Here is a 27,115-nt window from a genome sequence, read left to right as displayed (position 1 = left end):
GCATCCCCCTCAGTCCTGTTACAATCTGAGTCATCAACATCTTTCCATCAGTTACCTTTAGCCTGGTTAGCCAGAATCAGTTTCTGACTACTTGTATATAAGAATTCAAACTGAACCAACCATGATGACTATTATCTGGGAATGACTTGACTGGGGTTGTGTCCATTCAGGAAGATCCCAGTGTTCCTTGACATAGACCAAAGGACCAATGCTGCTAGGTCCCACCTTACATCCTTGACCCACTTGAGTTCACTAGAATTTATGCAAACAGTCTCCAAAGCTCTCAAGAGTCTGTGTCTTTCTTCTTTGACTGAGGACTTCATCCAGCACCATGATGTATGCTTGGCCCCAAGTAGGTACAACTCAGTGAACACCTCTGGGGACAAGCACAGCTAATGAAGAGAGGACCAGGATCAGTGAGTAGATGCCCCAGTGCTTTGATCTTCAAGGGAGCAATTTTGAGGTATGTCCCTTCATCTCAAGATTCTCAGATGGTTCCCAGCAGGGTTAAGTTTCAGGTGCCCAGGGCAAGAAGTGCGTATTGTCACCTTTCTCATCATCTCTTAGCGTTCTGCCCTCTGCCTCCTGGAATCACCTCCCAAATAAATAACCCATACAATAAGTCCTTGTCTCAGAGTCAGCTTCTGGGTAAACCTGAACTCAAGACTAAAAAAAAAACCAGAACAGACTTTAACAGCCTACCCAAAAGAAGAAAGAGAATTTAACAGTGCATTTTGGCTTTTTTGGTTGAAGGCTATGTTTGAGCACCTGAAACATAGCTAGTGCCACAAGTCAAATTGTGAAATGTGTTTTGAACACATTATGTTAAATAAAATATAGTGTTAATATTACTTTCATCTGTTTGAGTTTACCTTGATTAATATGTCTACTAGAACATTTAACAATACATACATGGCTCAAATATATTTCTACCAGACAGCGCTGGTGGAAGGAATATGACAGGTAACAGTTGGGATGTTATTGCTCCTATCACTGATGCTGTTAGCGTGATAAAATGAACAGACCAGAGGACTCTGAAGAGTGCCACAATTATTTATATGTCCAGCTGAGGAACTCTTAGGGTAACAGTAACTCATGGATAAAAATTACCTTCACTCAGTGCAAAAACAGGGGTAGGAAGAACTACCTCATATGCTGATAGCAGCCTTGTTGCTTTATCAGACTCTTCTGTAAAGTATTTTAGCAATATGTTTACCATTCCCCTGTATTAACAGTAATTACACCATCAGGAATCTAAGCCAGAGGACTCACCCCAACTAAGGAAAATGATATGCACAAAGATGTTCATTTCATTGTTGTTTATCACCTAAGTGACCAATAAAAGGCAAGTGAATAAATTGTTAAAAGACAGATGTATGTAAATTATAGAGCAGAAAATCCTTAAAACTGAATAATGATCAGGAAATGATACGGAGACTATTCTCATACCTTGCTAGATGAAAGCGAAGATATAAAATTGCATCCACAGCATAAATAAATATGTAAAAAAGACTAGAAGGAAATGGACTGGGATGTAAACCCATGTGGTTATTTTAGGATGTTACGACAAGGGTGATTTAATGTTTTTCTCTATTTCCCAAATTCACTTTACTGGCATTCTCTACTTTAATGAAGAACAAAGAAAATGACCATCTTCTTTAACATGTGGGCTGCTAAAAGCATGTACCTATTTACAAAGGATGTATCATCCTACAGGATCCTTCTATTTTGCCAGGTTTCTGTTATAAAATCTCTCTTATCCTTTGACAAAAAGAAAGAAAGGTAAATTTAGTTCCAGCTGCTTCTGAAACAAGCAGACTAACAGGAGATGGGTATTTTAACGTGGCCAGTGGAGCACAGGAAGAACAACTAGGTTTATAAAGAGCAAGTCACGTCTGACTGGCAGCAGTGTGTTTCCTGACTGACCAAAACAAGCAGATGGCCCAGGAGACTGGAGCTGAGACGAGAGAGTGGGACTTCAGAGAAGCTCCTGACATGGCCTCTACCCAAATCTCCCTTGAAAAATTAATCCAAATTGGCCAGACCACGCATGCTGTCAGCTCCCAACATTCACAAGGATTAATTTACAGGGGCTTATCTCTCAAGCCATTCATGGAGCTTCAGCAAGTCTCGAACATGAGCCATGAAGGTGCTTGGCTGAGGATAACAGAGACCTGGGGAATATGGAAATGCTCGCTGGGAGACAGTAAACAACACAACTCATGATAAAATGCAGTTTCTTTTCTTGAACGAAGGGCCCAGTTAGCACACAAGCTTTGGAGAGGTTGGAGTGAGGCCTAGAGAATGTGTTAACATCTTTATGAACAATCTGGAAAAAGATGTCAACAGAACATTCATTAACAAGGAATAAGTCAACAAGGACCAGAAGGCTAGAGGGATAACAGGAAAGAATGACTAGGAGAAAAATCAGGAGAAAAGAACACAGTGAGATGGAGAATGAATGACAGGTCTGGTCTAGGGTAAAATGAACGAGGCATTCATCTCAGGCACAAAATTTCAGGAGGTCCCAAAGGCTCAGTAAGGAAGAGAAATAGTAGTGTGATGTAATAGTCTTTAAAAAAAATAAGTTAATGCAAAAAATTCATTGATTTTTTTCTTAAACCTTGGTTATTGGGAGTTTTGTCAGCCTCTAAAATTGTGTGCCCAAATCCTCATTCACCTAACTTTAATCCTGAAAGACACTCTGGAGAGGAAAGGGGTCTGTATGAATGATGAGGTGTCAGAGCAAAGGCCTGGAGACACAGGATGGAAAGAGGAGAGCATGTATTCTTCTTTTAATTGAAGCATAACTGCTTTACAACGTTGTGGCAGTTTCTGCTAGACAACAAAGTGAGTCATATATATATATACACATACACTCCCTCTTGGACCTCCCTCCCACCCCACTCCCATCCAACTCGGTCATCACAGAGCTCTGAGCTGAGCTCCTTGTGCTCAGGTCCCCACTAGCTGTCTTTTATAAACACGACAATGCATACATGCCAATCCCAATCTCCCAGTTCATCACACACACACGCCTCCCCCTGTGTCCACATGTCTGCTCTCTGCATCTGCACCTCTCTATTCCTGCCCTGCAGATATGTTCATCTGTACTATTTTTCTAGATTCTACACATACACATTAATACATGAGATTTGTTTTTCTCTTTCTGACTTACTTCACATTGACAGACTCTAGGTCCATCCACATCACTAAAAATGACCCAATGTCATTCCTTTTTATGGTTTATGACCCAGAAATACCCCTCCTGAGCATATACCCTGAGAAAACCATAATTCCAAAAGACACATGTATCCCAGTGTTCACTGCAGCACTATCTACAATAGCCAGGACATGGAGGCAACCTAGATGTCCACTGACAGATGAATGAGTCAGGAAGATGTGGGACACATATACAGTGGAATAACACTCAGCATGTGCTGAGTGGGGTAAGCCCTGGACCTTTCAGAATAGGGGTCAAGGACCATCGAGGAAACTGCGAGACGCTCCAGGGGGGTGACCAGTGGAAACACATTGGGCAGCTTGTTGGCCGAAGGATGCAAGCAACTTGGAGAGAGTTCACAGAGCCAGGGAAAGCAGTCAAAATGTGAAGCATGACTGAATTTGGAAGTGGAAGGGAAAACGTGACCCAGCTGATAAAAAGGGGGGAAAAGACAATCTGGAGAAAACACATGCAAGAGACAAGGAGTCCTGGCTGCAGGAGCTGCTAAAAGCTGACACAGTCCATAACCACAGGAGCTGGGTGAGGGCGAATAGTCTGAAGAACAGGAATTCAAAATCAAGGTCCTTAATTTTACTGATTGACCCATCCCATAGTCGCCCAAGTACTTCCTGAAATTTGTAAAGATTTATGAAACAAGGAGACCTGGATGTAAGCTCATAGAAGTACAGCGGAAGTACTCACAGAAGAAATAAGCTTACTTACTACTTACTTACTTACTCTATGAGAAGTAAGCTCATAGAAGTAATGCTGCAGCAGAAGGAATATAGCATCAGGAGTCAAGAGATTGGGTTCTAGCCTTGTTCTGTCCCAACCAACACTGTTCTCCAAGAATTCACTTGACTTCTCCCCTAATGTCCAATTCTGCAGCAGAAAGAGGGCGGAGGAGGGGATAGTTAGTGGGAACCTACTGTTCAGCTCGGTGCTCTGTGGTGACCTAGAGGGGTAGGGGAGGGTGAGAGGGAAGGGGTAGATGTATATTTACAGCTGGTTCACTTCATTGCAGAGCAGAAACTAACACAACATTGTAAAGCAACTATACTCCAATAATAATAACTAAAAACAGAACAATCTTTGTCTCCCTATTGCAGCCTGAGACACTGTCTTCATAACATTTGGTCACTTGTTCCTTCCTTCACAGTCTTTCACCAGGATGAAGATTACAGCTGCCAACTTCCCACTCTCGCATCAGCACCATGTTTTGACTTTGGGTGAGTTGCCCTTGACAGTCTCTTGCTGTTGCCACTTGCCAGCTATCAACACAGTCAAAGCTATGGTCTTTCCGGTAGTCATGTACAGATGTGAAAGTTTGACCATAAACAAGGCTAAGCATCAAAGAACTGATGCTTTTGAATTGTGGTGCTGGAGAAGACTCTTGAGAGTCCCTTGGACAGCAAGGAGATCAAACTAGTCAATCCTAAATGAAATCAACCCTGAATATTCATTGGAAGGACCGATGCTGAAGCTGAAGCTCCGAGACTTTGGCCACTTAATGCAAAGAGCTGACTCATTGGAAAAGACCCTGATGCTGGGAAAGATTGAGGGCAGGAGGAGAAGGGGACAACAGAGGATGAGATGATTGGATGGTATCACTGACTCAATGGACACAAGTTTGAGCAAACTCTGGGAGATGGTAAAGGACCAAGAAGCCTGGCGTCCTGCAGTCCATGGGGTCATAAAGAGTTGGACGTGACCCAGTGACTGAGCAACAACAATTGCTTCTGTCTTATGTTTTGGTTTTTTGGCCTCAAGACATGTGGGATCTTAACTCCCTGACCAGGGATCGAACTTGCACCCCCTGCAATGGAAGGCAAAGTCTTCCACTGGACTGCCAGAGAAGTCCCCCCCTCTATGTGTTGAACACAATGTGTCCATAACCTTACTCTACTTCAGCAGGTTGGGCTACTGCTTAGCCTGGGAGGACTCTGCTAGTTCCCACTTAACTCAGTGGAAAGCCTGAAATTCTCCAGTCTTGGCACTCTGGATGGACTGATGTCTCAATAGACATTAGCCAAGAGAAGGCTGTGCAAGGGCTCTGATGACTAAGAATCATTCATCTTCCCAAATGACTGGGAAGGATCATCATACGTAATTGCAACTGAGCTACACTCAGGGAAGGAAAGCACTCCAGTGAGGCAATGGACATGATGGTTATCTCACCACCACCACCACCACCACCCCCACCCCAAGTGTATGCTGGCCATTGCCAAATCCAGACGACTGCCAGCGCTCTCTTGGGTACTAGTGAGTGTTGGCCTGACCACCCATGCTTAATGTCTCAGAAACGTCCACCCAGAATGAGGGAACCATTGAAAGAGGGGAGACTAAGCTACTGCTGTCTTGAGGTCAGAGGGCTGAGTGTGGGAGAGACCTTAGTGATGAGGTAGCCCCACAAGTTGGCTCCATTTGAGTCATGAAAATGGGGATCAGAGGGCAGTGACCACTCAGGCCACACAGCCAGTCAGTATCGGAGGCCGGGGGAGGATTCCACCTCCCTAAACTGGTCTGATACTCTTCCACCAGCCCTGACACACCTCTGCATCCCTGGGTCTGAATTTATCTTTCTATCAAATGAGAGCAGGGCTGTATCTTTGCCCTGTGCTTCATACAGAGGTTGAAGAAAGATAACTCCATTAAGTACTTTGTTGTTGTTATTTAGTCAATAAGTCGTGTCCAATGCTTTGTGACCCCATGGACTGCAACATGCCAGGCTTCTCAGTCCTTTGCCATCTCCCAGAGTTTGCTCAAACTCATGTCCATTGAGTCGGTGATGCCATCCAATCATCTCATCTTCCGTCATCCACTTCTCCTCTGCCTTCAATATTTCCCAGCATCAGGGTCTTTTCTAATGAGTTGGCTCTTCCCATCAGGTGGCCAAAGTACTGGAGCTTCAGCTTCAGCAACAGTCCTTCCAGTGAATATTCAGGGTTGATTTCCTTTAGGATTGACTAGTTTGAGCTCCTTGCTGTCCAAGGGACTCTCAAGAGTCTTCTCTAGCCCCGTAGTTTGAAAGCATCAATTCTTCAGCACTCAGCCTTCTTTATGGTCCAACTCTCACATCTGTACATGACTACCAGAAAGTACTTTAAGTTCATCCAAAGAAATCAACCTCATGAGTGAAAATACACAGAGAGAGAGGCTCTGCCTTCCTCCCACCTGGGAGAGCCCTAAAAGCATGCCAGGGGCCACCTTCTGCACACGGACCACGTGGCGTCACTGCACCAAGGGCTTTGCACATGGAATCCCAGGTAATGCTCTCAAAATGCAATCAAGTCGGCACTATTCATTCACGTTACAAAAGAGGAGGACTGAGGTTAGAGAGTCTAAGTGACTCACCTGAGCCACAGAGCAAGTGTCAAGTCTGGGACTCCATGTTCAGTCTTATTTTTTTTTAAGGATTTTTTTTTTTATGTGGACCATTTTTTTAAAGTCTCGAATTTGTTACAATATTGTTTCTGTTTTACGTTTTGGTTCTTTGGCCATGAGGCATAAGGGATCTTAGCTTCTCCACCAGGGATCAAACCCACACCCCCCACACTGGAAAGCAAAGTCTTAACCACTGGACTACCAGTGAAGTTCCCAGGTTCAGTCTCAGCCCAAAGCTCGTGTAGCTGTTTGCTACAGCTTCCATCTCAACCCTCAGCCTTTGTTGGGGTGTGTACATGCATACGATAAAGGATGCTGCTGTTAAGATGACAGATGCTAAATACTTCATTTGAGTGCATCCCAGCTTCCACATCAGCTTAAGCTCACAGACAAGCCATGTCCCTCAGAGCATTTGAAATGCCCCCATGGTGGGCTTCCAGGGCGGCTCAGACAGTAAAGAATCTGCCTGCAATGCAGGAGACCCGGGTTCCATCCCTGGGCCAGGATGATCCCCTGGAGAAGGCAATGGCTACCTACTCTAGTGTTCTTGCCTGGAGAATTCCATGGACAGGGGAGCCTGGCGGACTATAGTCCATGGGGTCGCAAAGAGTTGGACAGAACTCATGACTAACACTCACTCGGGGGACCCATAACAGGACGGGTGCCACTGATCACAGAAGAGGGTCAGCTTGGCTTCTGCCAAGCCTCTCACACCTGATGCTTCCTGGACAAAGCCAGGCTGGAAACACGCACAGAGGGAACTGAGGGGAGCTGAGGCCTGGCCTGTGTCTTTCTTACTCTCATTCATATAAATGCAGCCTTTGCCCCTTTGTCATTGTCGCCCCAGGGAAAATGGATTAAATTCTGAATGAACCAGATGAAATGGTGTAATATACAAGCATCGTGAAAAGAAGAAAGCAAGAAAGAAAAATAACCTTTGCAGAGTAATGGAAAAGCTAAAGACATGAGCCTATTGAATAACACAGAAAGATGTTTAAGACACATTGTTAAGTGAAAAAAATAGGTCAAAACAACTGTATGGATTGCTCAAGACTAGTTTCATTTAAAGTGTCCGTTGCTCAGTCGTGTCTGACTCTTTGTGACCCCAAGGACTGTAGCCTGCCAGGCTACTCTGTCCTTGAAATTCTCCAGGCAAGAATACTGGAGTGCCATTTCCTTCTCCAGGGTATCTTCCCAACTCAGGGATCAAACCCACTGCAGGCAGATTCTTTACCATCTGAGCAGCCAGGGAACTGCATTTTCATTTAAACATACGTGTAAAACATAAATGTGAATATAGATATAAGGTATATAGGTTACATAGATTGAGGTGTATCTCTGTGTGTGCATAAGTGTGTGGACTTTCCCAGTGGCTCAGCAATAAAGAATCCACCTGGAATTCAGGAGATACAGAGGCTCATGTTCGATCCCTGGGTCAGGAAGATCCCCTGGAGGAGGAAGTGGCAGCCCACTCCAGTATTCTTGCCTGGGAAATCCCACGGATGGAGGAGCCTGGCAAACTACAGTCCATGGGGTCTCAAAGAGTCGGACTAAACCACCAACACCGCCTCCACCACCAGTAGGGGCTGGCCCGAGGGGTTAACCATCATGGCAGCTGGAGAAAACAAGAGCACCCCACTGGCAGAAAGCCAATGAGTGGGTGCCCACCCCCTGAGAGAGGGGCTGAGAGACCAGGTACACTCTGCTTGCTAAAGACAAAGAAGGACAAGTGTTAAGACAAGTCTTACCCAAGTCTGCGGTCCCCAGGGCCTAGACCTGTGACCCGCAGAGAGGGCCCCCCGGGAGTCCTGCAGCATGAGCGATGTCCCCCAGTACACTCCTGCCATTCCGAGAAGGCAACCAAGGAAGCAGGAGCCACACCCCTACCTGCCAAGAGTTCAGAGACTACCCCAGGGTGCTGGGGACACAGCACAACAGAAAGTTCATTGCCAATCTCCCTCAACCTCTGACCTCTCATGATTCAGACCCACTGATCTTAAAGGAACAGCCAATTTAGGCAACAGACACTCCTCTCAACTCCCGTCTCCCAAGGAATTCCCATCCTCCTTACTCCATGCTCCCTTTAATCTACCCTGACCCCCACCCCAATCCACCGATGAATCACAGGATGTTACAATGACATGGGACCTTGGAAGCCACTGAATTCAAACCCTGCCTATTAAGGAAGAGAAAAGTGAAGTTCATAAGATCCCCAAAGATGATTAGAGTACAGGCAGAGCTAGAACCCAGATCTTTAAACTATCCCATGACATCCCCCAAAGTAAAAATTGCAGGGTTCAGAAAATAGACTTGGGTATCCATTATGGAAACTAGAGCCTTGTTAAGCCAACTGTGGCTGGCAGAACACCAGGAGCAGCCTCCTCTGGCAACTGGTGAGAAATTTAGAATCTCAGACCCTGCCCCAGACCTGCTGAGTCAGAGCCTGCATGTTACCAAGATCCTCTCCTGCTGCCATGCGCAGTAAAGTTGGAGACTCTCTGAACGAGAGAGGTTGCCATCTGATCTACAGTCAGGCAAGAGTCTCTCTCTCCCTTTCTGTGTCCATCCTGCTCCGTACTTTTCCCCAGCCCACGAGAGAGCCTAAAAATTAACGGCGATAAAAACCAAAACAGGACTTCCCGGATGATTCAGCGGGTAAGAATCTGCCTTCCAATGCAGGGGACACGGGTTCGATCCCTGGTCCAGGAAGATCCCACATGCTGCTGCACAAATAAGCCCGTGTGCCACAACTACAGAAGCCCTCGAACCCTAGAGCCCACGCTCGGCCTCAAGATAAACCACCGCAATAAGAAGCCAGTGCACCGCAACTAGAGAGTAGCCCTTGCTCGCCGCAACTAGAGAAAGCCCATGAGCAGCAGCAAAGACTCACACAGCTAAAAATGAATGAATAAATAAATAAACATTTTTTAAAAAAGCAAAACAACAACAAGGCTCCCATGTCTAGTCAGTGGATGTTTCTGCTGTTATCCACAGGGAGCCTCTGCGGGGCACTTAAGTCTCTCCGTTAAGTAAACAGCACAGTCAACCGTGCATGTAAGAACAGGTGGCAGACAGCCCTAAGGAAGCACAGGAGGGCTGGGTCATTAAACACTGCAGGTAACAGGTGTGGCAGCCGGTCCCCACGCAGAGTGGGTGAGAGCCAGGGCACTCCATCACCTCTCTGAAGGAGGGAGGGAGGAGCCGAAAGGAAAGAGAGGAAGCCCAGTCCCACCCGCATCTCTTGGTCCTTCATCCTTGTTAGTTGCTCAGCTGTGTCCAACTCTTTGTGACCCCATGGACTATAGCCCGCCAGTCTCCTTTGTCCATAGAATTCTCCAGGCAGGAATACTGGAGTGGGTTGCCATTTCCTTCTCCAGGGGATCTTCCCGATCCAGGGATTGAACCCAGGTCTCACGCACTGCAGGCAGCTTCTTTACTGTCTGAGCTACCAGAGAAGCCCTTCATCCTTAAGCCAGCTGATATATGACATGAAACAAGCCACTCATCCTTCCTGAAGCTCATGTAAGGAACGGGGGACAAGAATTTGTGTCACAAGTTCACAGTGAAAAATGAGAACATATAAAGTGTCAAGCACCATGCCTGACACAATAGTTGGGACCCAATAAACAAGCTGGTGGTAGAGAACTCACCTGCCAACGCAGGGGACATAAGAGATGCAGGTTCGATCCTTGGGTCAGGAAGATCCCCTGGAGGAGGGCATGGCCACCCACTCCAGTATTCTTGCCTGGAGAATCCTATGGACAGAGGCTTCCCCAATGGCTCAGCAGGCAAAGAATCTGCCTGCAAAGCAGGAGACACAGGAGACCCAGGTTCGATCCCTGGGTCAGGAAGATCCCCTAGAGCAGGAAATGGCAACCCACTCCCATATGCTTGCCTGGAAAATTCCATGGACAGAGGAGCCTGGTGGGCTACAATCAATGGAGTCACAAAGAGTTGACACAACTGCGCACACAACACAATCAACAAAAGCCTTCCCTGCCGTGTCTTCATCCCTCCATCCCTTCCACCCGCCTCTGTCCCGAAGGCTTTCTTTTTGTCAGGAAGAGGCAGGGGGAGCCACAAGGTAGGTTCACAGCCTTGGTTGCCCACTACACTCACCTGGGCAGCTTTTAGAGACTACTAGAGTCTGGTCCTGTCCACTGAGATTCTGACTTAATTAGTCTGGGGAGCAGCCTGGACACTGGAATTTGTAAAAGATCCCAAGGTTAATTCTAACATAACCCTAAGGCTGCAAACCCCAGCCATTATGGCATCTGTGGATTACTCACCACTTGTCTGAATGGAGCAAAAGTCGTAATTATTTCTCCCCTCACCATATTCATTGAGTGATTACTACATGGCCAGGGACTAAGCTAATTGCTTTATATACATAAATTCATTTAATTCCCACAAAACTGTCTACAGTGAGAACCGGCCCTCTCATTCATCAGTTGAGGAAATGGGAGCCCAGTAGAATTAAGGAGTCACGGTAAGTGTCATAGCTTCCGAACATCAGAAGTGGGATTCATGGGGAGGGAGGCAGGAGGGGGGCTCGGGATGGGGAACACATGTAAATCCATGGCTGATTCATGTCAATGTATGGCAAAAAACCACTACAATATTGTAAAGTAATTAGCCTCCAACTAATAAAAATAAATGAAAAAATAAATAAATAAATAAAAAGAAGTGGGATTCACCCAGGTGTGCCTGGCGACACTACTCCTTGCCAGCCTTTCAGGTGTTGCAGTGGTGAAGAATCCGCCTGCCGGTGCAGGAAACAAAGAGACATAGGTTTGATCCCTGAGTTGGGAAGATTCCTTGGGGGAGGAAATGGCAACCCACTCCAGTGTTCTTGCCTGGAAAATCCCAAGGACAGAGGAGACCGGTGGGCTACAGTCCATGGGGTCACAAAGAGTCAGACACAACTGAGTGAGTGAGCGGGCACACGTTGTCTGACTCTAAAGTGTAAGGGGCACCAAGTGTGTGGCTCAGAGGCTGGGAAGAAGTCTCAGTGATGCTGACAGAAGAAGGAGCCATACTACAGGTCCAATTCCACGGGGGGAGGAGGAGGGGGGAAAAGGCGGCGGGAAAAGGAAGACACATCAAGGGCGAGAGCGGACCCAGTAAACACAGGAAAAGGCAGGTCCATCTAGCATCTTCTTGACCATGAAACGCCCATGAGGTGGAAGGAGGAAAGACAGGCAGGGAAAGACCATTTAGCTGGAAAATGTCTCTATCTTACAGGCAATCATCAGACACCATAAGAAAATATTGGGATCACACACCCCATCACAGTAGCCACAACACTGGGCACCGGCGGTCAGGGGAGCAGGTCTAGTTCAGGTTGCAGGGTGCACGGCACAAGTGGCCAGGGGACATCCACATGGCCGTGTGCCTGGGTGGTCTGCCGCATCCGTGATGCTCTGTGAGCTAGCCCAGCGCGGTCCATCTCCTGGGAGAGGAGCTGTTGCTGTTCAGTTATTCAGGTGTGTCTGACTCTCTGTGACCCCATGGACGGCAGCACTCCTGGCTTCCCTGTCCTTCACTATCTCCTGGAGTTTGGTGACTCATTGGAAAAGACCCTGACGCTGTAAAAGATTGAAGGCAAAAAGAGAAGGGGTCGGCAGAGGATGAGATGGTTAGACAGCATCACCGACTCAATGGACATGAATCTGAGGAAACTCCAGGAGAGGAGAGCCTTCATCAAATACTCTTTGAATAACTACTCAAGACGCTACAGAAGGAAGGGGCATGATGCCGTGACGGCTGGTCACCGGCCACAGGAAGGCACAGTTAGAGACTTTGGGAAGGTCATGTACACATTACTATATTTAAAACGGATACCAACAAGGACCTGTCGTATAGCACAGGGAACTCTGTTCAATGTTATGTGCCAGCCTGGCTGGGAGGGGTTTTGAGGGAGCATGATTACATGTATATGTATGGCTGAGTCCCTTTGCTATTCACCTGAAACTACCACAATACTGTGAATCGGCTATACCCCAATACAAAATAAAAAGTTTAAAGTTTGGAAAAAGAAATAATAAATTGTCATTTTAGACGTCTTCACTGAATTACATCACGCATATAAACCATCATGTGCTTAACCAGACACTTATTACTAGATATATATAAGCGATTCTTGGTTGATCCAGTTGACTGTGTAAGTCACAGTGGGATAAAGGCCCACACACATCAAGATGGGTAGCTGTTTGTGACCACTACCTGATGCAAAATTCTGAGAAGTGGAGTTTCTAGGGCATCGGCTTCTTCTGACTTTAGCTTTATAATAGGACTTGCCAGCCGCTTGCCAGAAAGGCAGCCTCAGCCCGCACTCTCAGCGACAGCAAAGGTGACTGTCGTTTTCCCATTCTCTTGCGCTGCCCCTCATTTCTCTCCATGCTTCTCCTTAAAGGCCTCCAGCCCCACACACAGCCCAATCAGGCAGGCATGTTCCCTCCTGAGAAGCAAGCCCACGCAGCAACCGAGGCTGTTTGAGCCACATCTGTACGTGATGGCCAATAACAGGACTCAGGTCCTGCCCGCTTTCCTTAAAGACTGAGCCAATCACGGGGTGGCCCCTGGCACCCCTCCACTGGTCCCAGGCCAACCCGCTGAACTCAGTCGACTGGGAAGGATTCACTTGGAAAGGTACCACCTGGGCACCCTCCTAGTGGTTCACGTCAGGCCCTGCTGGCAGACAGACAGACACTGGCATTCTTCTCTACCACCTGGGGACAGGTGTGCATGGCTGCTCCAGCACCGAGGCCCCTCTGAACTCCAGATGCCTGTCAGGTAGAGAGGCCTGGCATTTCTGGAACTGATAAGGAAACTGTTCCAGTCTCTGGCCAGCTATGCAACTCTTATTCCACAGTCAATTGGGAAGGCAGGGCAGGCATCCAGTGTAAATACCACCGGAGCAGCAGAAGTGAGGAGGACAACATTCCAGCCACCAAGGGCAGCGTCTCTGAGGCTGGCAGGTGGCCTGGGCCACCGCTGACTTAACCCATAAGGCTTCTTCCAGCAGAGAACATGCCCGGATCCACATCAGTGCCTGCCAGTCCAAGCTGCTCCGATTTCCTACAGCCCCCAACGGTACCTCCAAAATCTGCTGTGGGAGGAAGAGGAAACAGGGCATGGAAGTTTCTAAAAGAGGAAAGGTAAAGCCTGCCCCGGCAGCACAAGAGACTCTGGGCTGGGAAGGCCGCCTGCCCACTGACTGCTGGCCTCCCTGGGGCTCCATCCCCACCTCTTGCATTGATGGACCTCATACTGATCAGAGGAGGCAGCATGCCTTCCAAAGTACCCTGGCATGGAAGGAGGTGGCAGTTTGGTGTAAACCAAGGAATCCACTACAGAAACTGCTTTGGAAAAAAGCGAGGCTTAGCTACCAAAGAGTGTGTGTTAGTTGCTCAGTCGTGTTCGACTCTCTGCAACCCCATGGACTGTAGCCTGCCAGGCTCGTCGGTCCATGAAATTCTCCAGGCAAGAATACTGGAGTGGGTTGCCATTTCCTTCTCCAGGGGATCTTCCCAACCCAGGGATCAAACCCAGGTCTACTGCATTGCAGGCAGATGCTTTAACGTCTGAGCTATTAGGTAAGCCCAGGTAGAACTCAAATGCTTAGAAGTCGTGGTTCTGTTTTGTAATCTGATAGTCACTATTGTTGTTGTGTGTGCGTGTTCAGTTGTGTCTGACTCTTTGTGACCCCATGGACTATAGCCTGCCAGGCTCCTCTGCCCATGGAATTTTCCAGGCAAGAAACTGGAGTAGATTGCCGTTTCTTCCTCCAGGAGTCACATTATTCCAGCTAGTACAGTAAGCCTTTGAGGCAGGCTGATTTTTGTCATGATGTGCAGGAAGAAATGAAAAGCAGAGATGTGACTGACCTAAGTCCCCAGATCACAGGCCTGGGGTTTTTACTTAGTCCCTCATTACCTGAACTGTGGGCCCTGGAGAAACATCCTTTGGAAACTTAGATCTCAGCCCTTGTCCAGATCTGTTCAAGTAGAATCTGCATTTCCCCAAGATCCCCAGCATCTCCCAGGATTCATGAGCCACTGTCATGAAACGTTAGTGAGCATCAAAATCACCCCCACTTCATCCGAGGTCTGACCCAGCGGTGTGGAGTGAATCCCAGGCATTTGCATGTTTCCCAAGTCCCTAAGGTGATCAGATAGATCGGTCTAGAGACTGCATGCATGACCTCGGAGGCTATATGCAGCTGCATCTTGACCTGGTTCTCAAACTTGCCTGCACAATTGAAATCACCTAAGGTATTAAAAAACATGCCCATGCCCTAGTTTCACCTCTGGAATCGAATTCAATTGGTCTGGGGTGCCACCCGGGCTGATGGAGTTAAACAATTTGACCAAGTGATTGGAATGTGCAGCAAAGATCGAGAACCATTGATTCAGAGTGACCTCAATTAAAATCTGGTTTTCTTACTCACCAGTCACAAAACACAGAGCAATTTAGCCAGTCTGAGCATCTTTCTCATCCTTACAATGGGGAGAATAGTCACATGTAAGAACTAATGTCATAAGGTATATTAGACATCTGACATTCAGCAAGTAAGGCAGGGCAGGTAAACAGTAAGAGCACCAAAGAATTGATGCTTTCCAACTGTGGTGCTGGAGAAGACTCTGGAGAATCCCCTGGACAGCAAGGAGATCAGACCAGTCAATCTGAAAGGAAATCAACCCTGAATACTCACTGGAAGGACTGATGCTGAGGTTGAAGCTCTAATACTTTAGCCACCTGATTCAAAGAGTCAACTCATGGGGAAAATAAAACCCTGATGCTGGGAAAGATTGAAGGCAGGGGGAGAAGAGGGCAACAGAGGATAAGATGGTTGGATGGCATCACTGATTCAGTGGACATGAGTTTGAGCAAACTCCAGGAGATGGTGAAGGACAGGGAAGCTTGGTGTGCTGCAGTCCATGGGGTCACAAAGAGCTGGACATAACTTGGTGACTGAACAATGAACAATATATAATAAGTACCCATTAAATGCCCAATGCCCCCACACTCTTCCCTCACTATGATTAGAAGTGAAAAATCAACCCCAAATCTCAGCTTCTCTCTAAAAAGGAAGTAGAGAAATAGTTCCCTCATCACCATGCAGGAAAAGATAAAGGCACCAGGGCTTGAAACCACATTGGAGCTTGGGTTCAGCAAGCAGAGCTGGCTTCACGGGCCTGACCCTGACTCTACGCTCAGAAGAGCCCCATGATCAGGGTGTAAGTCTCTGCCGTAGCTGCTCTGAAATTCTAGTACTTTTGGAAGATTTTGCACTGAGTCCCACAAATCAGGCAGCCGGTCCTGTCAAGGAGGAAGCTGGTTTGGGGACCCGTGTGAGAATACCAGCAAATCTGTCTCTGGCTTGTGGCAGCGGAATGAATATAGGAGGAAAGAATAAAGGGGTGAGTGCCAGAGTGACCTGATGAATCTTTCTCTAAACTAAACATACTGGGGTTTCAAGGAAGGGAGAAAGAGAGGGTGTCAACTAGAGCCAGGAAGTTCGTCTTCTTTCCTCGGGATGCTCCGGGGCCCCAAGCGGGTGGCAGACACTCCTGGGGGCTGAGCCCCAGCCAGATGCAGGCTGCCCTTCCTACTCCTGCAGACATCCCTCCCCTGCCCCATCTGGCTCATCTCCCTGGAGGATGCACAGCATGAAGCAGACTGAGGAGGAGCTGGGACCAGGGACTCCAGCGGTTCTCTCGTGTGACATTGTTTTCCTTGTGTGGTTTTTCTCCTCGAGTCCAAAATCATGTTCCCCCATCAACAGCTGTTTTCATCTCTCTGCTTCGCTGCCTGTGGTTCCATGGGCCACTCTTTGGACACCCGAAGCTTCTGCAGAGTTCACGGGAGAACGCGCTGCCTAAACTCAGGGCTCAGGCGCTGCAGCCGTTGTGGAAGCTTCCCTTAAACAGAGTCCACGGTCCCTCCTCCTCTGGGTGAGTGCAAAGCCCCCAGGACCCGCAGGAGAAGACAGAGAGATGGAAACAATGTGCTGTAAGAAGACAGGGGATTCTGCTGGAACTATTTCTGCAGCTTGACTGTGCAGGGGGCAAACCATGTTGGGCCAAGGACATTGTGAGAAAATCATGGCTGGCAGCCCCTTACCCTCTTAGTTCTCCATCCTTGTGCCAAGATAGAGACAGATTTCTGGATCAGCAAGGAAGTCTGTCACCAGAACTTTGGATGACTAATAAAACACCAAAATTTGTGCATTTTTTTAAGAGTAAAAATTAGCACGGACCTGATTTATTCCTAGTTTTAAAAATCTCTTTTGCTAACTGGTATGCGCATCTATTTTTTTTAGGTATGAAGCTTAACTCAAGGGCCAGTATTTGTTCAAAAACCTGGTTATTCCCACAGGAGGGCAAAGGCATGTGGCTGACAGTCCTTTGTCACATGTGAAGCAGGGGACACAAAGCTGAGAACTTCTAATCTGAAGTATCAAAGGGCTGTTAACCCTCTGGGAACCTGTTGCAATGGCATGGGCTAGTAAGAACTGTGTTCTGCTGCCAAAACCAAATGAATCAGAGACAATGGCTTTGGCATTAGAGCAGGCATGTTGGCCCCCCTTGGCCATGCTGTCCAGGAAGCAGGGACCTGCCAAGAACAGCCTGCAAGCAGGTAGTCACAGCAGAGAAACATTTTGTATCAGACTCAAAAAAAAGAAAAACCCAGGGAATTCTCTTCAAATAGAAGAGTTGGTGCTGGAGAACAGCTGGTTCCCTGATGCCCTGAGACAGGAACAGAGCAGGGCAGTCTTTCATGACCAATGGTGACAGTAGGCCGTCTCTTATGTCTCCTGCATAGGCAGCTGGGTTCTTTACCAAAAGCACCAACCTTGGAAGCCTCAAATTCAAGGCCAGATAAGTGTATTTCCCAAGACAAAAGAAGCTACCTCATCAGCAACACCAATGGTGGCCTCGTCCAGGGTTCAGGTCCCCTTTCGGCTGTCTCAGAAGTCTCTGTCTCTACCCCACTCTCGTATCAATTCCCTGGCTCTGTGCTCACAGCTATAAATACAGGGATTCTCTCTCCCAACTGAAGAAGAAATGCCAGTGAGAGGATCAAACCTTAGGACAGGACCCTTCCCAACCCTGGAAGAACCCTTCTGAGTCCTATATCCCGACTTAGGAGAGAGGGCAGAAATGACTCCTTCCCAAGTCTAACCATCCCCTTTAACTAAGCAGTTACACCAGAGGGAAAACAAGGCCATTCAATGTGGGTAGCCGCCCCCAAGCTCTTTTGGCAGCAGGCAGTCCCTCCAAATTCAAGACTCCGGCATGATTCTACAATCCACTCGGAGGACAGTTACCATCTGTTTATGGGGGCGGGGGTGGGGGGGAAATGTTAATAACTCCCAATCATAATCAAATAGGCAACCACTTTACTTTAAGTACCTATTAGCTGATGCTAATTCACAATGGAACAATCCTGGAGTGCCCGTCTACAGGCCCATCAGAGGCACCAGCACACATCCAACCATTAGGATGGACAGCAAGCAGATGAAGCACTTAAGGTTTTCCCAGAAGCCCAGGCAGCTTTTCCTTCCCAGCCTCCCGGCTTCCTCTGCCTTGCCAGGTGGTCCCCAACGTGTCCAGAAAGAGACAAAGGATGTCCTCTAAACCTGGGAAGTAAGACTCTTCCATCAGTTCCCATCTTCTCCCCAGGCCAGGTGTGTCCCAGCTTGAGAAAAGCAGATTCACACGAGATATTTTTGGAAGCCCCGTTGAAGTGGGATGGCATTCAAAGATAATTAGATAAAATACTGGATAAGCAAAGCTTATTTATTCACAATCCAGCTTCATCTCCCAGACCCTCCCAGACTCTGCGCACACCACATTTGTGAGAAAGCAGGCCAGCATTGCTCTAGCTGGCCGTGTATTTTGGCATGCCATTTCATTTCTCTGGGTCTGTTTCCTTACCTGTACAATGGAGACATTAGCCTAATAAGTCTAAGGTCTGTTTCAACTCTAATAAACCATTGTCTGGTTCTTCTGTGGGAGTAAGAGGGAACCAAGACCAAGGAAGTTCACTGCCACAGTAACTCTCATCTGGATATATATAAAGATGCTCACGCATCTTCCCCCAATGGCTCAGTGGATAATCTCGATGCCTTCAGTCCCTGGGTCAGAAGATCCCCTGGAGGAGGAAATGGCAACCCATTACAGTATTCTGGTATCCCATGGACGGAGAAGCCTGGCAAGGTTGCAAAGAATTGGAAAGAGTCAGGAACAACTGAGCACGCACACATGCCTAAATTCAGACATACATAAGAGGTAGTCAGATAAGACAGACCAAAGAATGTATGCTACTTTTTAAAAAAAATATATTTTAGTCTCTGCCCCCAGTTACTAACACAGGGCACCAAAGACCTTTGTTGGTTTTTTTAAAAAACATTTATTTCTTTACTTGGCTGTATCGGGTCTTAGTTGTGGCATGAGGGATCTAGCTCCCTAACCAGGGAATTAGCAAGAAGAAATACTGGACTTATTTCCTGAACCTGGGTCCCCTGCATTGGAAGCACAGAATCATAGCCACTGGACCATCAAGGAAGTCTTCCAAATGTATGCTCTTTTTACAGACTCCAAAAACCCCACATATTTGCTTTCTCTTCATTAAATAATAATGAGTCACCTTATATGAAAATTATAGGACCTGTTCAATTATTTAAAGACATACTTAAACAAAGCATCTTTTACCTGGTTATCATTCTAACAACCATGTGAAACAAAGATGGTAGATGCACTGAGGATATTCATGGTGGAACAGCCAACACCAAGGAGTTAGGTCATTCTAGTTGTCATGAAAAATGGGTGAAAATGCAAGGTAGGGGAATTCTAGACCCAACCTAGCTTCATCAGACTGAGAAACCAGAGCAAGTCACCTCTTTTCTGGCATCTCCTATGTCTCATTCTCTCCTCTATAAATACTAATGTTGTTAAGCCTGGCTAGATCCCTGTCATGATCTTCTGATGTATAATTTTAAAATATCATAGTTTATGAATGATCATGGTATAAATTCTAAGCCATGTCACTTTCAGGCCCAGGATGCACTGGCACAATATAACTAAATGTTAAAATAGTGAACTATTTTTAAATATTTCTGTTGTTTGCTGTATTAGTCACTAAGTCATGCTCAACTCTTTTGCAACCCCATGGACTGCAGCCTGCCAGGCTCCTCTGCCCACGGGATTTCCCAGGCGAGAATACTGAAGCAGGTTGCCATTTCCTTCTCCAGGGGATTTTCCCAACCCCAGGGATGGAACCAACATCTCCAGTGGTTCCTGCATTGGTAGGCAGACTCTTTACTATTGAGCCACCTGGGAAGACCAAATATTTCTGTACCTCCCAGTAAATGACCCCTGCCCTGAACCTCCCAACCACCCACCCCTCAACCACCCCATGATCCAGCAATGATCATGAGTTAACACACAACCCAGCAGGGAGCCCCAGGGCCCTGCCCAGCAGGAGGGCTGGTGTCTGTTCTGACCAGTCACTGCCTACACCACACCAAGTACTTCAGGGTCATCCTGCTGCTCGAAAGCACAGGGCTTCATCAGCAGTCCAAAGAATCCCCACCGGACACTCAGCCTCATTTTAGAATCTCTGTGATCACAAGAGGAGAGGAGCTCTAATCCTCATACCTCCACAGGAGAGAATCCTGACCTCTCTCCAGGCCAGAATTTTGATCAAGATGGCAGCTGATAACACTGAAAAGATGTCTGAGACAATGCATTTTCAGTTCATTTCTATAAGCTCTGGTCCATACATTCATCTCCCATAAAACAACTGCTCAGTGGAATGCCTATACATACCAACACGGTGAGAACTCTAACAAATGACAGGTAAATAAAGCAAGATGCAGAAGCGTGCTTGCAGTGTAAACATTTGCATACATTAAAGCATACACAATGATGCATCTTATAAATATACTCACATATGTATACATATATATACATATGTAATATGTATATCTTCATATCCTGTACATATCTGTGACAATTCTTGGGAGTTCTGCAGTCTTTCATTATGCTGTTTAAAACTGCTGGCATACACATTCTCTTATCCAAATAAAATTTATTAAAAAGGTCTATAAGAGACAGAAATATACATATTGCATAGGCCAGAAAGGTGGTTTTTCCATAAGAGGTGATGGAAAAAATCTGAATGAGCTTTCTGGCCAACCCAATACTTTTGACTATTTTCTAGGTATCTGTTAACAAAGGCAACTGTAATATGAAAATATATATATGTGTATATATACACACACACACACATAAATACATACACACACATATATATACACATATACATATAAGTAGAATTATAAAATTGAACTGGTTATCACACTTGGGCACTAAGATTGTCATAGGGTGGAGGCAGTTGCTAATTTAACAGAGTATGAGGTTGGTTGGGAGAGAGCCATGAGGGTAAGTGTGGGTGTGCAGAGACAGCGGAGAAAGAGAGACAGAGATACAGGGGGAGAGACAAAACCAAGAGGACTGATGGATGCACAGTGAACTCAGGCTAATGACTGCCCAGGGAAATGGGAGGGGACGTGGGACCAGGGCTGACAAAGCCATTTTAGTTTTTTATCCGTAATAAGAAAAAAAATCAGATGCAATATAAAACAAAACAGTGAGTTGCTCATTCTGAGTGGCGGGAATGGAATATGAGTATTTGTTTAACTAATTTTCATATTTTTTTTAATATTTTTTAATTTCTCGGAAGGAATTCATTTGAATAAGTCCTCCCCATCCACACACTGTGTTCCAGGCCCTCAGATGTGGACGGTGGGAATTATTTATGAGTTTCCCAGATCATCCCCACTCTCCCTCCCACTGCCCAGACAGCTCGGATTTCCAAATGAGCCCTAACTAGCCCATTACTGATTAACAAGCTGTGCTTTTTTTTTTTAATGAGTAAAAATAAAGGCATTCATTTCTAAGTTCAATAACCATTTGTCACAGACTGCAAAGTTTCAGGCATACGGGCTGAGTGATCACAGGTTTCTATGACAAGTCACTCCTGGTCTAACAGGACAGATGATGTCTGAGAGAAATAATGACAGTGTCCTAGGATTAGGGCAGAAGAAAACTATTTTTACTAAATACTGTGCGGGACAAAGTAGGGCATGATTAAGTCTTGAGAGGGCAGCCCTTCCTGGAAGGAGAATAAAAAGAGCCTGGAAAGGCTTATACACAAAGAAGAGAAGAAAATGACAAACACAGGCATCCTTGCAAACATCAGTCACACACAGATCTTAACACTCAGGGAAATCCGAAGAGGGAGGTGGGATCATCGCATCCTTTTGAAGTTAGGGGACCAGAGGCCATGAGAAGTTAAGTAACTTTGCTAGAAACAAAGAGCAATAAAGTGGCATCACAGATTCTAACCCAGAGTTGAAAAGTCAAAGCTGAGGACGGGGTTGCTCAGAAGAGATGGAGGTTTGCCTGCTTCAGAGTTGGGAGGTTTCTGGCACCCACACCTTTGCTCTTTTTTTTTTTCTGGACTGGGATGCCCGCTGGCAATCAAAGATCAAGGGTGGATGCAGCCTGGGGCATTTGCTAGTCATCCTAAGATGAGAACTAAATACAATCAGGTATAATAAAGATCAGAAAGATGCAGGCTTAATTCTAAACAGGGTCAGCCTTCAATACACCATCTCATCTTGCCTCTCATTTTAGCAGAACTTCTTTAGGTCACCTGACTTTAAGGAATATTTCACTGCCAACCTCATGGACATGCTCCTGTAGCTCAGCAGAGATCGACGAGGGCAGTTCAGGCTGAGAGAGGGGAGTGGGCGCTGGGAGAGGCTCCAAGGACAGCTGAGGGGAAGGCGCCGCCCTGGGTGCTGCCTAATCCATCCGACATGGGGACATGCTGTTCCAGAGACCGGATGACAATTAATAGGAAAAATCTGCTCCCACAGCGCTGCCAAGCTTGTCGCAGGGTCTCAGCTGGTGGCGCGCCTCTCAATGGGGAGAGCAGGAATGCCCCACTCTTCCCTTGGCTCAAGGCTCTGCTGTTTTCTCAGGTGACGGGAGGAAGAGAAAGGAAAGTTCCTCCCACGGTAGGAAAAGTCTGCACAAGAAACAGTGCCAGGTCCTCAAAGCCAGCACTGCAAGCATGATGCTAAGATTGAAGGCTCAGGGACCTCCCTGGTAGTCTAGTGGCAGAGAATCCGTCTGCCAGTGCAGGGGACACGGGTTCGATCTCTGCCCTGGGAGGATCCCACACGCTGCAGATCAACTAAGCCCGCATGCCACAACTTCTGAAACCCAAGCATCCTACAGCCTCTGCTCTGCAAAAGAGAAGCCACGTGCAGTGAGAAGCCCGTGCACCACAATGAGAGAGAAGCTCCTGCTCACTGCAACTAGAGAAAGCCCCGTGCAGCAACAAGGGGACCCAGCGCAGCCAAAGATTCATTAATTATCTTTTTTAGAAGAAGATTGCAGGCTCCAGCCTTACAGGATGATGGCTTATCTTCCAAACCTATGAAACCCTATTTGGCACGTGGGGTACTGGCAGATAAAATGTCTCCAGCCAAGGTACCTGATCATGGGCTCCTCTTGTTTCATAAGTCATCTGGCTTTGGGCCAAGCTTATACATAGAAAGCTTTATAATTTGCCTGTGCGCATATTTCTCTTGGACGAAGTATTTCATATACTTCAAGAAACACCGGTTTGCCTTGTTCGGACTTGTTCAGCTTAACCAAGAGCAGAAGAGGCAGGAGGCTTCTAGGAAGCCAGGCAGTCTGACCCGTTTCCTACCTTTCTGGTTCTCTACGCTGTATCTCTTGCTACATATCAGTGTTCTAGATTTATAGGACAGTCACGGACTCTTGAGAATATAATAGGAGCTGAGGATTCGTTCCTTTCCAACCCCACACCCCCATGCCACGAACAAACACTCAAACATTTGCATATAAATTCGTTGTTGTTGGTGAGTCGCTCAGGCGTATCTGACTCTTTGAGACACCATGGACTGTAGCCCGCCAGGCTTCTCTGTCCAAGGGATTCTTCAGGCAAGAATACTGGAGTGAGCTTCCATTTCTTCTCCAGGGGATCTTCCTGGCCCAGGGATCAAACCCTCGTCTCTTATGTTTCTTGTACTGGCAGGTGGTTCTTTACCACTGAGCCACCTGAGAAGCCCACATTTAATTCAAGGGACCACTATCCCTGTGAATCTCATTTATGCTTTCCCCTTCAGTTCCTGAGTCCCCAGGTCAAGACCCCCCACCACAGATACCAGCTCTGGTGTAGAAGTCATAGAAATCATCTTTCTGGACCCAATAATCTCATCAGAAGACTCCACCCTGAATCCTAGCTCAGGAACCTGATAGCCTGTCAAACCCTTCATCAGCCCTCCCCACCCATCTCCTATTAACATCAGCCATAAATGGAAACCCCAGCTGGGAATATATCTTGATATTCAAGTTTCTGTTTAAGCACTGGTACCCAGCCTCCCTTGAGCCATTTGATCAGATCCATCCTGGGACCAGGCAGATGGATGCTAATTTACCATATTAACCCATTTCGTGTGAGTGCCCTTAACCCAAGTCTTGGTGGAGAGCCATGTCCCAAGCCCGATCCCAGCGGTCATGGGGTTGAGTGCTCTGTGTCATGGAAACCGGTCAGCAGATTTAGCAATCATGATGCTGTTGGCATCATTTCTGGAACTCTGTATAGAGCTAGGGGCTGGAATACCCTGCATGGGCCCCTTTCAATGCCAGAGACTACCACCAACATCTAGCTCTCTGAATGCCTTCTCATCACAGCTCCACGTATAGGTGCAGACAAGGGCAAAACCCAGTAACTCAGATAGTCACTTTGTTTCAGGAGACAGGTAGCTAGGTATGAGCAGAGAAATGGGGGCAGGAGCCAGGTGGCCAGAAACCACGTATCCTATAAAAAACAGGGGTCCGTAGGCAGACAAAGGAAAGCAGGGACCTTCAGACTGACAGGAAACCACACATTTTGGGTGATAAGGGCTCAAGCAGCAGACAAAGAAAGGTGGGGAAAGGCAGGAATCTCCTGAGTCTAAGTGTCATCTCTTAGTCATTGGGCTCTAATAACGGAACTGGGTTTCCCAGGTGGCACTATTGGTAAAGAACTCACCTGCCAATGCAGGAGACATAAGAGATGCATGCTTGATCCCTAGGTAGGGAAGATCCCCTGGAGGAGGGCATGGCAACCCACTCCAGAATCCCATGGACAGAGCAGCCTGGTGGGCTACAGTCCACAGAGTCGGACACAACGGAAGAGACTTAGCACGCACACACACTCTCATTATAACAAGATTAGCCTTACAGATAAGAAGTACTCATCATGCACAGATGCCATGACACTTTTGATCTAAGCTAAACAGGGACAGAAATTCCTCCTCCCCTCGGGAAAATGGAGCTGGGATGACAAATCAGGGAAGTCTACCCCCAAACCCCTCCTTCCCCAGTGAATATTCTGCCCATTCATTTATATGCCCCTCATAACTGGCTTGCCAAAGAGACCCAGACAGATGAGATGAGTCCCTCATCTGTTTGCCCGCTCTCCCTCTGGGAGTGTATCCTTGTTTAAATAAACTTTCACTTTACTTTCTTAACCTCTCTGCATCATCTTGGCACCAGCCCATTGAAGCCATGTTTTCGGTCATCACAGAAAAACCACGTGGTCCACAGTCTGGTCCCCACAGACACCAACACTGCCTTCAATCCATCACTACCAATAATAAAGGTATAGACAGGAGACACCAGCCAGGGCCACTTAAGCCCACCACGAGACACCCTCTCAGAGAGCAGAGAGAGATTAAAACAGCATCTTTTGATCAAACAGAGCCATGATTCCCCAATGCGACCCTCGCAAATGAACAGCCCACCTTACCTTTCATTCCAAATTTGGACCGTCGCCCATACTTGTTGATCATGATAAAGAGAACCACCAACAGGACACAGGCAAAAGCAGCAAGTCCAACTGCTATGGACACCTGTTAGGAGCCAAACAGAGACAGGCAAGCACTGTTACTGAAAACCCGAGGGTTGTGTGAGTAACAGACGGGCTCAGAGGAGAACAGTCCTATTACAGTAGCAACCAGAGCCCTCCCAGAACTTCAGAAAACTCCAGAACTTCTCAGACTGGAAAGTCTTGAGAAGACATAATTTACGAGGTTCTACTAACATCAAAAAATAAATTACCCAAATCGATTAGAGAAAACTCCCATGATTCAGTGTTCTGAGCCCTCTCAGCTGGGGCCATCCCAACAGACACAGGAGGAAGCCCACAGAGGCTTCTTCTATTGTTTCACTGTGGTTTAATTAGCAAGTAAATCCTGCATCTTCACATTGACCTGCTTGGGGTAATATTCTTATCCATGAGATTCTAAAAAGACCTCTTTCCTTTCCTCCCCAGAGGAATCTCAGGCTCTGAGAGTGGGGTAGGGGCAACTCCCACCCAAGAAGATACCCCGGGCAACTCTGACTTTTGTAAAAGGTTGTACAATTAGCAGCCCCTTCAAATCAGGCCCAGCTGGTTGCTAATGGAGTGGGAATTCTCAAACTCTTCTCTTCCAAGCCCCGGGGCTTAAAGCAGATCCTCAAACAATGAATTATTATTCTCATCAGGTTTCAACCACCTGAGAGGAGGTCATTCATCACGGCTTCTTTATGCTAATAGTTCCCAAACAAGGGAGTGTTTGGAAAAGTTGACGTCTTAAAACAGAAGGCGGAAAACCACTGCATCAGTAAACACCTTTCTCTTGACCAAGAAGTGACTCACCCCAAAAGTGTCTTCCTCTGGTTTGTGGGTCACAGTGATAGGAGGGGTGGGACTCACTTCGTAGACTGAAAACCAACCAGAAAAACATAAAAGTAGTTAGTTTGCTGGCCACGAGAACCTCCCCCACAGTTCTTACCCAACTCCCAAACCTTCTCGAAAGTTCTTCCTAGAGAATATCCCTTGGAAGTCAGACTGTCTGATCTCGCCAGGCTTTGCAGGGGTCCCCAGAGACCAGACCCCCAAAGGCTCCCTGGCAGGTGTTGACAGCTCAAGGACAGACTGCATAGGCATAAAGAGTCTTCATTCTCATCCCCCGATTCATATCCCAGAATAAATAGCCTAACCCTAACCTGGGCAACACAGGCCATGAGCTATTGGATAGATAAGAGGAAGGGAGATGGTTTGCGATCACAGCCAGGGTCTGGACTCAGCCCATTGTGTCAGTGAAGGCAGCTCTGGCTACACACAGCTCCTCTCTGCGTCCCTTATCCTGTCCCTTCTTTCTATGCCCTTCCTGGATCTCCTCAGTGAGATCCAGGAGGCCTGTGGCCCCACAAACTACCCACTATCCATTGCCCTGAGGCAGATTTCAGAGCACAGTGGCAGCTTCAGTTAAGCAGCAAGTTTATCTGACTAGGAAACACCAGGTCTTCCCAGCAAGGCCTGGAGGGGCAGCCAAGCCTCCCTCAGACCTCCATCTGGAATCACCAACTT

General features: G+C 47.0%; 1 protein-coding gene across 8 annotated transcripts in view; it reads right to left on the bottom strand.

The window, feature by feature from the left end:
• Positions 1 to 27,115, bottom strand: part of NTRK3 (neurotrophic receptor tyrosine kinase 3) — a 418,664-nt gene that overhangs the window by 246,254 nt on the left and 145,295 nt on the right. For all 8 annotated transcript variants that reach the window (XM_043490362.1, XM_043490363.1, XM_043490359.1 and 5 more), the window contains 2 exons: positions 26,402 to 26,466; positions 25,511 to 25,613 (listed from right to left, as the gene is read on the bottom strand). In XM_043490362.1, coding sequence (XP_043346297.1) covers positions 25,511 to 25,613; positions 26,402 to 26,466 — 168 coding nt within the window. The remainder of the gene's footprint in view (positions 1 to 25,510; positions 25,614 to 26,401; positions 26,467 to 27,115) is intronic.

This window comes from Cervus canadensis, chromosome 17, assembly GCF_019320065.1.
Source record: "Cervus canadensis isolate Bull #8, Minnesota chromosome 17, ASM1932006v1, whole genome shotgun sequence".
Classification (NCBI taxonomy): Eukaryota; Metazoa; Chordata; class Mammalia; order Artiodactyla; family Cervidae; genus Cervus; species Cervus canadensis.
This window is presented reverse-complemented; position numbering and strand designations above follow the sequence as displayed.